At 47.9% G+C, this 12,824-nt stretch overlaps 1 protein-coding gene across 3 annotated transcripts in view; it reads left to right on the top strand.

Moving 5' to 3' along the window:
* The first annotated feature begins 622 nt into the window (after positions 1 to 622).
* Positions 623 to 12,824, top strand: part of LOC119966372 (leucine-rich repeat and death domain-containing protein 1-like) — a 111,953-nt gene continuing 99,751 nt past the window's right edge. For all 3 annotated transcript variants that reach the window (XM_038797921.1, XM_038797919.1, XM_038797920.1), the window contains exons 1-2: positions 623 to 687; positions 3,274 to 4,841. In XM_038797921.1, the coding sequence (XP_038653849.1) occupies positions 3,351 to 4,841 (1,491 nt within the window). In that variant the 5' untranslated portion in view covers positions 623 to 687; positions 3,274 to 3,350. The remainder of the gene's footprint in view (positions 688 to 3,273; positions 4,842 to 12,824) is intronic.

Here is a 12,824-nt window from a genome sequence, read left to right as displayed (position 1 = left end):
GATAGAGTGGTCAAGAAGGCATACAGCATGCTTGCCTTCATCGGACGGGGTATTGAGTACAAGAGTCGGCAGGTCATATTACAGTTGTATAGGACTTTGATTAGGCCACATTTGGAATACTGCGTGCAGTCCTGGCCGCCACATCACCAGAAGGATGTGGATGCTTTGGAGAGGGTGCAGAGGAGGTTGACCAGGATGTTGCCTGGTATGAAGGGGGCTAGCTATGAAGAAAGGTTGAGTAGATTAGGATTGTTTTCATTGGAAAGACGGAGGTTGAGGGGGACCTGATTGAGGTCTACAAAATTATGAGAGGTATGGACAGGGTGGATAGCAACAAGCTTTTTCCAAGAGTGGGGGTGTCAGTTACAAGGGGTCACGATTTCAAAGTGAGAGGGGGAAAGTTTAAGGGAGATGTGCGTGGAAAGTTTTTTACGCAGAGGGTGGTGGGTGCCTGGAACGCTTTACCAGCGGAGGTGGTAGAGACGGGCACGATAGCATCATTTAAGAGGCATCTAGACGGGTATATGAACAGGCGGGAACAGAGGGAAGTAGACCTTGGAAAATAGGAGACAGGTTTAGATAAACGATCTGGATCGCGCAGGCTGGGAGGGCTGAAGGGCCTGTTCCTGTGCTGTAATTTTCTTTGTTCTTTGTTCTTTATCTCCAGTCAAGCAACACCCATCTCAGGTAAAAATCCATTTTTAAATACAGTTAGCAGACCCAAGAATACTTGCTTAATAGAAGTATCTTGGATGCTCTGAGAAATAGATAATGCTCAGGAACCTGCTTGCAGATTCTTGCCTGTCTCAATCTACTGTAATCTCCCAAACTTTAAGAAACTGCTCCAGTCCTGTTCATTGGCAAATCTTTAATTCACTGTTTTGAGAGAAACTGCTCCTGTTCACAGACAGATCAAAGCTTTCTGTTTTCAGAGTAACTGCTTTATCCACATCCCAATCTGAAAATGAATTTCAAAACTGAAAACTTAACTCCTGACTGACTCAACTCCTGGCTCTTCCCATTAACTACATCATCTTGCTAAGCTAAACGCAATGGTGCACTATCTACTGACTGGTCACGCTGGTGGGATATTCTGGTCCCACGCCGGCGCACGGGTTTCCCGGCGAAGAGCGGTGCAGTCACCGGGAAATCCCGTTGATAACAGTGTGTCATTAAATCCCACTGGTGGGCCACCTCTGCTGCTGAAAAACACACGGCAGGTTAGGCGGTAAATCCCATCCAATGTCTCTAATTATCTTCTCACCAGGAACCATATTTATATAAACAAAATTCCATTTGCCAAACATTTATGATGTTTTAATTCCACCTCTTGTCTTCAAAAAGCCTGCAACCTTTCAAGCCAGGATTTTTAAAAACACAACTGCATCAGTTACATGTACAGATTCCTACATTCATCACAATTGTCTAGTCTGCTCATCAGCTGTCAGGTAGAACAGGTCAGAGTGAGAAGGCCACTTGAGAGTATAAGCAGGTTCAGGACGAAGACCTTGACCTGCCTGAGATTATCATTCCAAGAGTGATTTTCAGGCTGCTCAGGGCTGGAAGGAGCAGTCCAGACATAGGACCCTTATCTCGGGTGAGGATCCTGGGGTCAACCATTTACCCACAGCTCGAGCCCAACCAACTCCCAGGACCCTTGAGGGACCCTCTACAGCCTAGCAGCAGCAGAGGGGCACATGGGCAATCGGCTGACATCCTTGACTCCACTTGGGGTCGATCGTGCCAGGCTAGGGAGACACTGCCAGAGTATTGCTGCCATGGCACCAGAGAACAGTGCACTGTTGGCAATGCCAGGGGGCCCAACTGAAGTGGGGTCTGTGGTGGGGGGCTGAAAAGGGGGTGGTGGCTGAAGGGAGTGGCCGAGGGGAGGGGGGACTGAAGGTGGGGCTGGGGGAGTTGGGTCTCATATGAGCGTAGTGTGAGAGAGTGACCCGTTATTCCCATGGTAGGGGAGAGGGTATCCCTCCTTGACGAGTGGTTGGGAGTTTTCCACTTGTCAGTGTTGGGGGAGAGAGGTGACTGTCCCTGGGATTGGGTCGGCCATTCAAAATGGTGGCCTGGCTGCAGGAACTGTAGGAAAACCGGCGTGTTCGAAGGTACGCCATGAGAATCCCACCCAGACAACACTCCTAGCACCAGTGAGACACAGTCCCGATTCTCAGCGGGAGCACTTAGATTCTGCAAAGGAGAATCCTGGCCTTATCGTTTCATCCAGATGCAGTTCTGAATCTTAAAAATCTCTTCCTCCATGGTGCCCAATTCTGAGCCTGTTCTGACCCTTCCATATTGCCCAAAATGGTCTGATATGGGGAATTTAGAATCCAAAGTGATATCAACTTTTAAGGTTTGCCTAGAAATTTTATACTTTTAATAATAATAATAATAATAATAATCTTTATTGTAACAAGTAGGCATATATTCACACTGCAATGAAGTTACTGTGAAAAGCTCCTAGCCGCCACATTCCGGCGCCTGTTCGGGTACACAGAGGGAGAATTCCAAATGTCCAAATTACCTAGCAGCACATCTTTCGGGACTTGTGGGAGGAAACCGGAGAACCCGGAGGAAACCCATGCAGACACGGGGAGAACGCGCATACTCTACACAGACAGTAACCCAAGCCGGGAATCAACCTGGGACCCTGGAGTGTGAAGCCATAGTGCTAATCACTATGCGATGGTGCCGCCCATTCTGTTGCAGTAATGGAGTTTTCCCATGTTGATCAGGCTTTTACTGATACCTGCTGCAGATGTTGACCGTCTTTGGTAGTCCTTCCTAAACTTTGCAGAATTTCAAAATTTATCATTGGAATTAATTATTAACGCCAGCTCATTATGTTCCTCTCTCTGGGGAATCATTTTGAGTAGTCAAACTGGTTCACTAAGGAGTAATGTCCTTTAAGGAAGGAAATCTGCCACTCTTATCCAGTCTGGCCTACATATACTTCCAGACCTCTTAAATGTCCACTGAAATGACTTAGCGGGCCACTCAGTTCAAGGACAATTAAAGATGGGCAATAAATGGTTCCCCATCCAGCAAAACCTATATCCCATGGATTAATTTTGAAAAACTCATAGGAAAACCAGATTTCATTGCAACCTCAGAATTACTTTCACCATCCTGGGAGTTTGTGTTGGTTCTATACAAAGCCTTTGAAAATAAGCTGTTTTTCCAAAATGTGTGGCATGTGCAGTTTTATTCCGATTAAAGTTTTTATTTTTAATATAAGTATTATTTTATTTCTATTTTCAGTGTTGACCCATGCTAAAGTAAGCAACTCAATGTAGTCTCAACAAATTTGAAATAGAAGTAAACATCATCCGGAAAAGATGGATGACAAACTCAGTAGCAGGGTTTTGAGTCCAGAAGATTGGGAAGAATTATCAGACCCTGCCTCACTAGAATATGCTAAAAAGTTGCAATATTTGGGGATTGATGACTTGCAAGTTGATGACGACATGGCGGCCAAACTTAAAATATTGTCATTTACAGGAAAGAATTTAACCACAATTCCATTGAAATTTTATCGCTTAACAAATCTGATAGTTTTAGATATCAGCTGTAACAGCATCACATCTATTCCAGGTGAAATTGTCACATTTAGCCAAATGAAGCAACTTATTCTTAATAAAAATAATATTTCACACCTACCCACTGAATTTGGACAGTTGATAACATTAGAACAGCTGAGTTTGAGAGAAAACCAACTGGCCACTTTACCAGAAACCATAGCAAGGCTGAAGAATTTGACTGTTCTCAAACTGGACTATAATAGGTTTTCTGTTTTTCCACGAGCCATATGCCTTCTTCCGGAGTTAACAAAGCTTAACCTTTCAGGAAACTCTCTTCAAAGCTTACCAATGGAGATTTCGGAGTTGAAAAACTTAAAGGAACTGTCTCTGAATGATAACAAGTTAACATTTTTGCCATTGCAGTGTTTCGATTTGTATCATCTTGAAGAGCTAAGATTGTGTGGAAATCAGTTGGCTAGCCTTTCAGAGAAAATTGAGAAACTGCAGGAGCTACGGATTCTGCAACTAAAGAATAATCAATTGCATGATCTTCCAAATGAACTTTCCAATTGTGTAAGAATTAAACAACTTGTGCTCGATGGCAATCACCTCACCGACCTGCCTTCAAGGATAGGCAATCTGTATAATATGATAGAATTTTGTGCCAGCAGAAATAAACTGAAATCTCTTCCAGTGGGTATGTCACACGTTGCCTACCTTTCAGTTTTGGATATTTCTCATAATCAGGTGGAACAAATCCCTATTGAACTGAAAAACTGTTTTAGAATCACCAAAATTAACTTCAGTCACAACAATCTTTCGCAATTTCCAGTTGCATTATGTTTAATAACTGAGTTGCAACATTTAAATCTGAGTGGCAATCACATCTCCGAAATAGTTTATCAATTGTGCTGCATGAAGAACCTGGAAAGCATCAATCTAAGTGAAAATAACTTTGCCCTATTTCCGATTGAGATATGCAAACTTTGGAACTTGGATTGTTTGGATTTGAGCAAAAACAAAATTGGAAGTATTCCAGTTCAAATATCAGCTTTGTTTAATCTTCAGGTTCTTTATCTTCAACATAACATGTTTAACACTTTTTGTTATAATTTATGCAGACTGAACAATCTGAAGCTACTAGATATATCAAACAACCAACTTGAAAATCTTCCATGGGATATTCTAAATCTACAGAATATTTTGGACCTTAATTTTTCTAATAATAATTTTGAGCTATTTCCAATTGAAATATGTAATTTAATAACACTGAGTAAACTTCATATCAGCCAGTTGAATGGCGTTAAGGTAAGGTGCTGCTCTAGACAACAATGATTGAAATTATTTGTACAAAGATCTGCTGGAATATAATGGTTGAGGCCGGCCATGTAATTTCTTTAACCGAAAAATTGATAAATATTTGGAACACAAAGATATACAGTTCTATGGGGAGGAATTGTAGCAACGGGAATCGTTTTCTATTGTTCTGTCCAAGTTCTAGGAAAGACACAATAGGATTAATAGAGAAGCAAATTACTGTGAATGCTGGAAATGCATGGGCGGCACGGTAGCACAGTAATTAGCACTGTTGCTTCACAACGCCAGGGACCCGTTTCGAATCCCGGCTTGGGCCACTGTCTGTGCGGAGTCTGCAAGTTCTCCCCGTGTCTGCATGGGTTACCTCCGGCTGCTCCGGTTTCGTCCCACAAGTCACGAAAGACGTGCTTGTTAGGTGAATCAGACATTTTGAATTCTCCCTCAGTGTACCCGAACAGGCGTTGGAATGTGGCGACTAGGGGCTTTTCACAGTAACTTCATTGCAGTGTTAATGTAAGCCTACTTGTGACACTAATAAATTATTATTAAATCAGCTGTGCAGGAAGAAAGTTATTGGGCGCGATTCTCCGCTCCCACCCCCCCCCCCAAAATGGCATGTCTCATTTTGCAACACGCCGCTCGGAGAATCGCGGGTCACCATGAAAAACGGCGGCCCGCGATTCTCCGACACGGATGGGCCGAGCGGCCTGCCGTTCCCGACCGGTTCACGCCGGCGGCAACCACACCTGGTCACTGCCGGCATGAACATGGCGCCAAAAGCTGTTTTGTGGCTTGTGGGGAGTGAGCACCACAACCGTGCTCGGGAGGGGACTGGCCCGCGATCGGTGCCCACCGATCATCGGGCTGACGTCTCAAAGGGGCGCACTCTTTCCCCTCCGCTGCCCCGCAAGATCAAGCTGCCACGTCGTGCGGGGCAGCGGAGGGGAAGACGGCAACCGCGCATGCGCGGGTTTGAGCCGTCGTGACGTCAGCTGCGCATGCGCGGGTTGGAGCTGGCCAACCTCCGCATGCGCGGCTGACGTCATTAGTCGCGCCGGCCGCGTCGTTCTCGGTGCACCGGGCCCTGACGCCAGCGACAAGGCCCCGTGGCCGAGATTTATGGCACGGCCCTCCTAGACCCGGGGGGGGGGGAGAATAGGGGGCAAGGAGAGGCCTCCGACGCCGTCGTGAACCTCTCCTGGTTTCATAACGGCGTCGGGCCTTGCGGAGAATTCCGCCCATTGTTTCGGGTCGGTGACCATTCATCAGAACTAGGAAAAGTTAGAAATGTAATGGGCGGAATTCTCCGCTCCCGCAAAAAATCGGGAAGTCCGTCGTGAACACGGCCGAGTTTCACGACAGCCTCGGAGGCCGCTCCTTTCACCTTATTCACCCCGACCCGGGGGCTAGGAGCGGCCCTCCGTAACTCTCGGAGAATGACGCAGCCGGCGCGCCTAAGTGACGTCAGTCGCACGTACGCGGATTGACCGGCTGCAACCCGCGCATGCGTGACTGACGGCTCAAACCCGCGCATGCGCAGTTGCCGTCTTCCCCTCCGCTGCCCCGCAAGACGTGGCGGCTTGATCTTGCGGGGCGGCGGAGGGGAAAGAGTGCGTCCCTTTGAGACGCTGACCCGATGATCGGTGGGCACCGATCGCGGGCCAGTCCCCTCCCGAGCACGGCCGTGGTGCTCACTGCCCTCTCCGCCCCCCACAAGCTTCAAACCAGCTTTTGGCGCCATGTTCACGACGTCAGCGACCAGGTATGGTTGCCACTGTCGTGAACCGGTCATGAACGTCAGGCCGCTCGGCCCATCCGGGTCGGTGAATCGCCGGTCGCCGTGAACTGCGAGCGGCGATTCTTCCGAGCGGGGGTGGGAGAATCACGGGGGGGCGCCAGGGGGGCGTGTCGTGAGTCACCTGGCCCTCCCGCGATTCTCCCACCCGGCGTGGGGAGTGGAGAATCGGACCCAATAGGTTTTAATTAAGTGAAAAAGGGCAGAAAGAACAAACAGTAAAGTCTATGGTGGAGTGGAAGACAGGAGAGATTTCAAAAAAAGTTTTAATTGTTCTTATTGGTTTGCATTTTCTAGTTACATTGCAGGGAGCATTAAACAGTAACAAATAAATCTTTACAAAATGAGCATATATATAGTATATATCTAAATATATGTACAAGAAGAAACAGTGATACCTACATAATAAGCCCAGGAGGGGAACAAGACAGCAAATGTGCAGGTATTATTGTTGGGGCCCTGGTTTTGGCTCCCCTGATTTGGCCACTCCCTTTGTGCCGTTCCTGTGCTGTATGCATTGCCACCTGGTGTCAGAGCACATCAGGGGGGTTTTAGGTGCCATCTGGGGCTACTGCTGCCTAGGTTGTTCCCTCCAGCTTCCCTGCCTTGCGTCCCATTTGTTGTTCCCTCCCCCCTCCTCCTGCCCCACCTCCCCTTACCCCCTCTTCTTACCCCCGCCTTCTTTTTGTTGCATTGGTGCTGCTAGTTCTGGCTTTCTCTCTCTCTCTCCTCCTCTTCTCTTCTCTACTCCTCCCCCCCCTTCCCCCCTTCCAGCTCACTATTGGTTACTGGTTACGAACAGATCATTTAATTCTTTCCAGTTTGAGGAATTCTGCTAGCTTGGACAGCCAGTCATAGCCTTGGGTGGCACAGCTGATCTCCAGCCAAGCATGACTCTCCAGCGGGCTATCAGGGAGGCTAGGGCATCTGTCCCTTTCCCTGTGAATAGTTTTGGCTGTTCCGAAATCCCAAAGATCACCACTAGTCGGCACAGCTCCACCTGCACTTCCACAACTCTGGACCTGGCCTCAAAGAAGGCGGTCCAGTGTACAATCAGTCTGGGGCAAGACCAAAACATGTGGATATGATTAGCCGGGCCTCCTTGGTACGGTTCACATTTGTGCCCCACTTCCAGAAAGAACTGACTCATACGTGTTCTTGTCAAGTGCATCCTGTGCACTACTTTCAGCTGCATGAGGCTAAACCCTGCACATAAGGAGGTGGAATTCGCCCTGTGCAGGGCTTCACTCCAATGTCCTCCCCCTATCTCTATGCCGCTCTCTTCCTCCCAAATCTCATCCAGTGGTGACTATACCTCTTCCAATAGTTGTCCGTATGTGTCAGCAGAGTTGCCGTCCATAGTTCACCCGCGGTTAGGAGTCTGTCCAGCAGGGAGTGTTCTGATAGTCAGGGGAATGTTATTGTCTCCTTCGGAAGAAGTTCCTTAGCTGCATGTATCGCAACTCGTTCCCTTTTGGGAGCTGAAGTTTGTCCCTCAGTTCCCCCAGTGTCACTACCCTGCCACCTATGTATAGGTCCCCTACTGTCAACGTTCCCTTGTCCTGTCTCTACCTTTTGAAGGTTGGGTCCAGTGGAATTTATGGTTCTTGCAGATGGTGAAGTAAAAACCTCACCACTATTCTTAGAATACCCCATATAGTTGATAGAGTGCTGTAATTCTAAGTGGTGATCCAGGGATTCCCTTGCTTTCCCTGAATCCTGGGCAGACTTAGGTGGATGCCAATCAGGTCAAACTATTATTTCAAGTTATCCCCCGGTATAATCCATATCTTCCAAGGAGATTCCGTCTACTTACCACTCAGTAGCTTACACACGGGTCCGGCTTGCTAAGTAGAGTAAAGTAAACTTTCTAATAATAATAACCACTCTTTCAGGTTATCAATTTAAACTTAACTTTATTTTCAAGTTAAAAAGATAAAAACTACTGTTACAGAAAGGTAAAAAGATCCCTTTCTTGTTCGGACCAGTTGTAAGACTTTCAAGTCTATCTTGTCAATCGTTTTTCTTTCACTTTTGGTCTTCTGTTCGATTCTCTGGGTTGCTCGGTCTTCAGATGCTGCTCGTCCCATCACTGAGGAAAAATGTCTTTCTCTGCTCAATTTTCAGAATTTTTATAGCAATTTGTGCAGCCTGACCTTCACAAAGAGTTACTCCCCTTTGCTGCTTGAGCCTGACAGCTGAAAGCTAGTTTCTATCGGTTAGAAGCGTGGCTCCTTGCAACAGCATGGCTTCATTCCACCAGCTCGCCATTACTTACTTTGAACTTTTTCCTTTGTTTTTTCCTTTGTCTTTGTTAATGATTTTTTCCAGTCTCAACCCGGGTCATCTTTGGGTCAAGCTAATGTCATGTTCAGGTTACCCCCCTTTGACTCCACACTTATCTGGCTTGGCTAAATTCTAAAGGGTTTTAACGTCAAAATGGTGTATGTTATAGTATAACCTTATCACCTTATGGGTTTCTTTATTTGTAAATCAGTTGTCTCATCTTATTACTGGTGACAGCAAGTTTTCACGCTCAACAGTTGTCCCTTATTTTAAACCTTAGATTCTGGCTGCTTTTCTTCATTGTTCAATAAAATAAATCATTGCTTAAAGAATTGTGAAATACTGTTCCCTTTCATATAACTTAAGAATTTAAGTCGATCAAATTGACTTTTTAACTTGTAAATCAGAATGAATTGTTCCGAGCTGTTTTCCTTCACGCCAGTGAAGCTGTCTGCATTTCAAAAAAGCTGCTGCTGTTAACCCCTTGTGGGACTTCTCCCTTTCATTAAAAGTCTCAGGCATTCTCAGTGTTACTTTCATGTTTCAAATGTCATATTTTTCCAATTTTTCAGTACAATGGGGGCCATGTCAGACATTGATGTCAGTCTGAAGTGGTGCGTGTCATAATATACATCCATGTTTATGATGGAGTGCAGACAGGCAGTGATTGACAGACAGGATGACCAGTGAGCACACAGAACACAGCAGCCAATCACCAGATAGGACACGACCACTATAAAGCCAGAGGGCACCAGTTTTCCTGCTCTCTCGGGGTCCAGCCTCTGAGACAGTCAGAGCTCATGAGCAGTAGACAGTGCAAACACCATGTGGTAGTCAGTCTGGTCAGGCTACCCTCAGGTCTCCGGTCAACTCAGCATAGTGTCAACCCACAGTTAAGCATGTAAAATAGTTAGATGTTAAATAAAATCGTGTTGCATCTCATCAAGTGTTGGAAGTCTGTCTCTCTCTACACTGCATCAAACGCAGTCCACATAGACCCAGCCTACCCAACACATCATGGTACCAGGTCTGAGAATTGACGGACTCACCTTGAGGTAATCAGCGTTGACCAGCAATCAGCCATCCGGTAACATGGACAGCGTCCGCCCTCCTCCGCATCGCTGGCAACCTCGGTGCAAACTGGAAGATTTTCAAACAAATTCCAACTCTATCTCGAAGCCACTGACCTCGAGGCCACATCGGATGCCAGGAAGATCGCACTATTCCTTTCCACACCTACAACTCCCTTACATTCGCTGATGGCGAAGACAAAACGAAATTTAAAACAGTCCTGCTGAAGTTCGACAGCCACTGCGACATTGAAGTGAATGAGAGCTTTGAACGGTACATTTTCCAGCAGAGGCTTCAGGGTAAGGATGAACCTTTTCAGTCCTTCTTGACCCATCTCCGTATCCTCGCGCAGTCATGTAACTATGACTCGACAACTGATTCCATGATCCGTGATCAGATCGTTTTCGGGATCCACTCCTATTCCCTTCGCCTGCAGCTCCTGAAAGTCAAGCAGCTCACCATCGTCATCGAAATGTGCGTTCTCCACGAGCATGCTAACAACCGGTACTCCCACATCAGGGCGGCAGCAACGGCAAAGCTAAACCCCCACTAGGCAGAACGGGTGCAGGCCATCACACAAATGCAGGACCTGAGTCTTGATGAGAGTGGCCATTTTGCGCGCTTTTCCCAGGCTCCAGCGCATGCGCGCCATGACCGAGGGGTGGCGAGACCGACAACCAGCCTGCGCAGGTGCGTATGTCATTCTACCGCACTGCACATGCGTGTTGGCGCACGAAACGCGCTGACGTTGTCATCATGACGTGTCCGAATTGTGGCTCCGCCCATTTAAAGCTGCAATGTCAGGCAAAATCATGACGCTATCTCCAATGTGGCAAGCTTGGCCACTACGCTGCCCTTTGCAGATCTGCTCCACTGCCCAGCATCCAGCTATCCCAGCCACGGCGCAGAAGCATCCGTTCGGTACAGCAGGCCGTGCGAGACTCCGACCCCGACAGCCCACCAGATCCTGACGCCGAGTGCCTCAAATCCCCATTCCAGGTGGGCATCATTACTAAGCATACGCTGCCTTTCTCAAAGATGGCGAAACACCTCCCAATCCTGAGCGTTGATCCGGACGACGAGTGGTGTGCTATCCTTACAGTTAACAAGCCTCGCATCTGTTTCAAGCTGGACACCGGCGCTTCAGCGAACCTTATTTCGAAATCCGATCTCAACACCATCCGCGTCAGACCAAGCATTCTTCCACCGGCCTGCCAGCTCCATGACTACAATGGCAATGCCATTGCTGCCAGTGGCTCATGCCAACTTGGAGTATCCAATAGGTCACTTAAAGCGACGCTGCGATTTGAGATCGTAGGACCTGACAGAGCTTCCCTGCTCGGTGCTCGGGGCTGCAAACTCCTGGACCTGGTTCAACGAGTCCACACCATGTCATCCTCACAGGCGACGGCCTCACTTGATGAAAACCTCCAGGCTCAAATTGATGACATCATAGCGCAATACCATAGTCTGTTCGAAGGTATGGGCACACTCTCATACTGATACAAAATCCTGCTGAAACCAAACGCCACCCCTGTGGTTCACGCACCGCGCGGGTGCGGCACCCCTCAAGGACCGTCTCACGCAGCAGTTGCAAGACCTCCAGGACCAGTGCATCATATCAAAGGTCACGGAATCCACGGACTAGATTAGCTCCACGGTTTGCGTCAGGAAGCCATCAGGGGAGCTTCGAATCGACCCCAAAGATTTAAACCGCAAAATCATGAGGGAACATTACCCGATACCAAAACGAGAAGAGTTAACCAGCGAGACGGCTCATGCCAAATTCTTTACGAAGCTGGACGCCTCCAAGGGGTTCTGGCAAATACAGCTGAACGCATCCAGTCGCAAGCTGTGCACATCCAATACCCTGTTCGGTCGCTCCTTCTACAGCCGAATGCCCTTTGGCATCATCTCTGCCTCAGAGGTATTTCACCGCATAATGGAACAAATGATGGAGGGCATCGAGGTAGTGCGAGTGTATGTCGACGATGTCATAATCTGGTCCACAACTCCTCAAGAACACACCGATCGCCTCAAGCGGGTATTCCACAGGATCTACGAGCATGGCCTCCGACTCAACAGAGCCAAATGCTCATTCGGTCAATCAGAAATCAAATCCCTTGGCGACCACATCTCGCAGCAAGGCATGCAGCTGGATGCTGACAAGGTTTCGGCGATTAACGCCATGAAGACCCCAGAGGACAAGAAGGCAGTCCTCTGCTTTCTAGGGATGGTCAACTTCCTTGGGAAGTTCATTCCCAACATGGCGTCCCACACCACAGCCCTCCGCCATCTCGTCAGAAAGTTGACGGATTTCCAGTGGCTACCTGCTCATGAGAAAGAATGGCATGAGCTGAGGGCAAAACTCACCAAAGACCCGGTGCTGCCGTTTTTCGACCCCGCCAAGGAGACACAAATATCCACTGCGCGAGCCAGGACGGTATTGGGGTGGTGCTCCTCCAACAGGATGACTCCTCCTCCTGGGCCCCAGTTGCATATGCCTCTAGAGCCATGCGCCCACTGAGCAACGGTACACTCAGATTGAGAAGGAATGCCTGGGCCTCCTAAAGGGAATCGACAAGTTCCACGACTAGGTGTATGGCCTCCCTGAATTCACGGTTGAGACGGACCACAGCCATTGGTTCACATCATCCAAAAAGACCTCAATGACATGATGCCACGGTTACAACGCATCCTTCTCAAGCTACGCCGCTACGATTTTGACCTGGTTTACACCCCGGGCAAAGAGCTCATTGTTGCAGATGCACTTTCCAGGTCTATCATCACACCATGTGAGCAGACTGACATAGTATGTCAAA

The sequence above is a fragment of the Scyliorhinus canicula genome, chromosome 5 (assembly GCF_902713615.1).
Source record: "Scyliorhinus canicula chromosome 5, sScyCan1.1, whole genome shotgun sequence".
NCBI lineage: Eukaryota > Metazoa > Chordata > Chondrichthyes > Carcharhiniformes > Scyliorhinidae > Scyliorhinus > Scyliorhinus canicula.
This window is presented reverse-complemented; position numbering and strand designations above follow the sequence as displayed.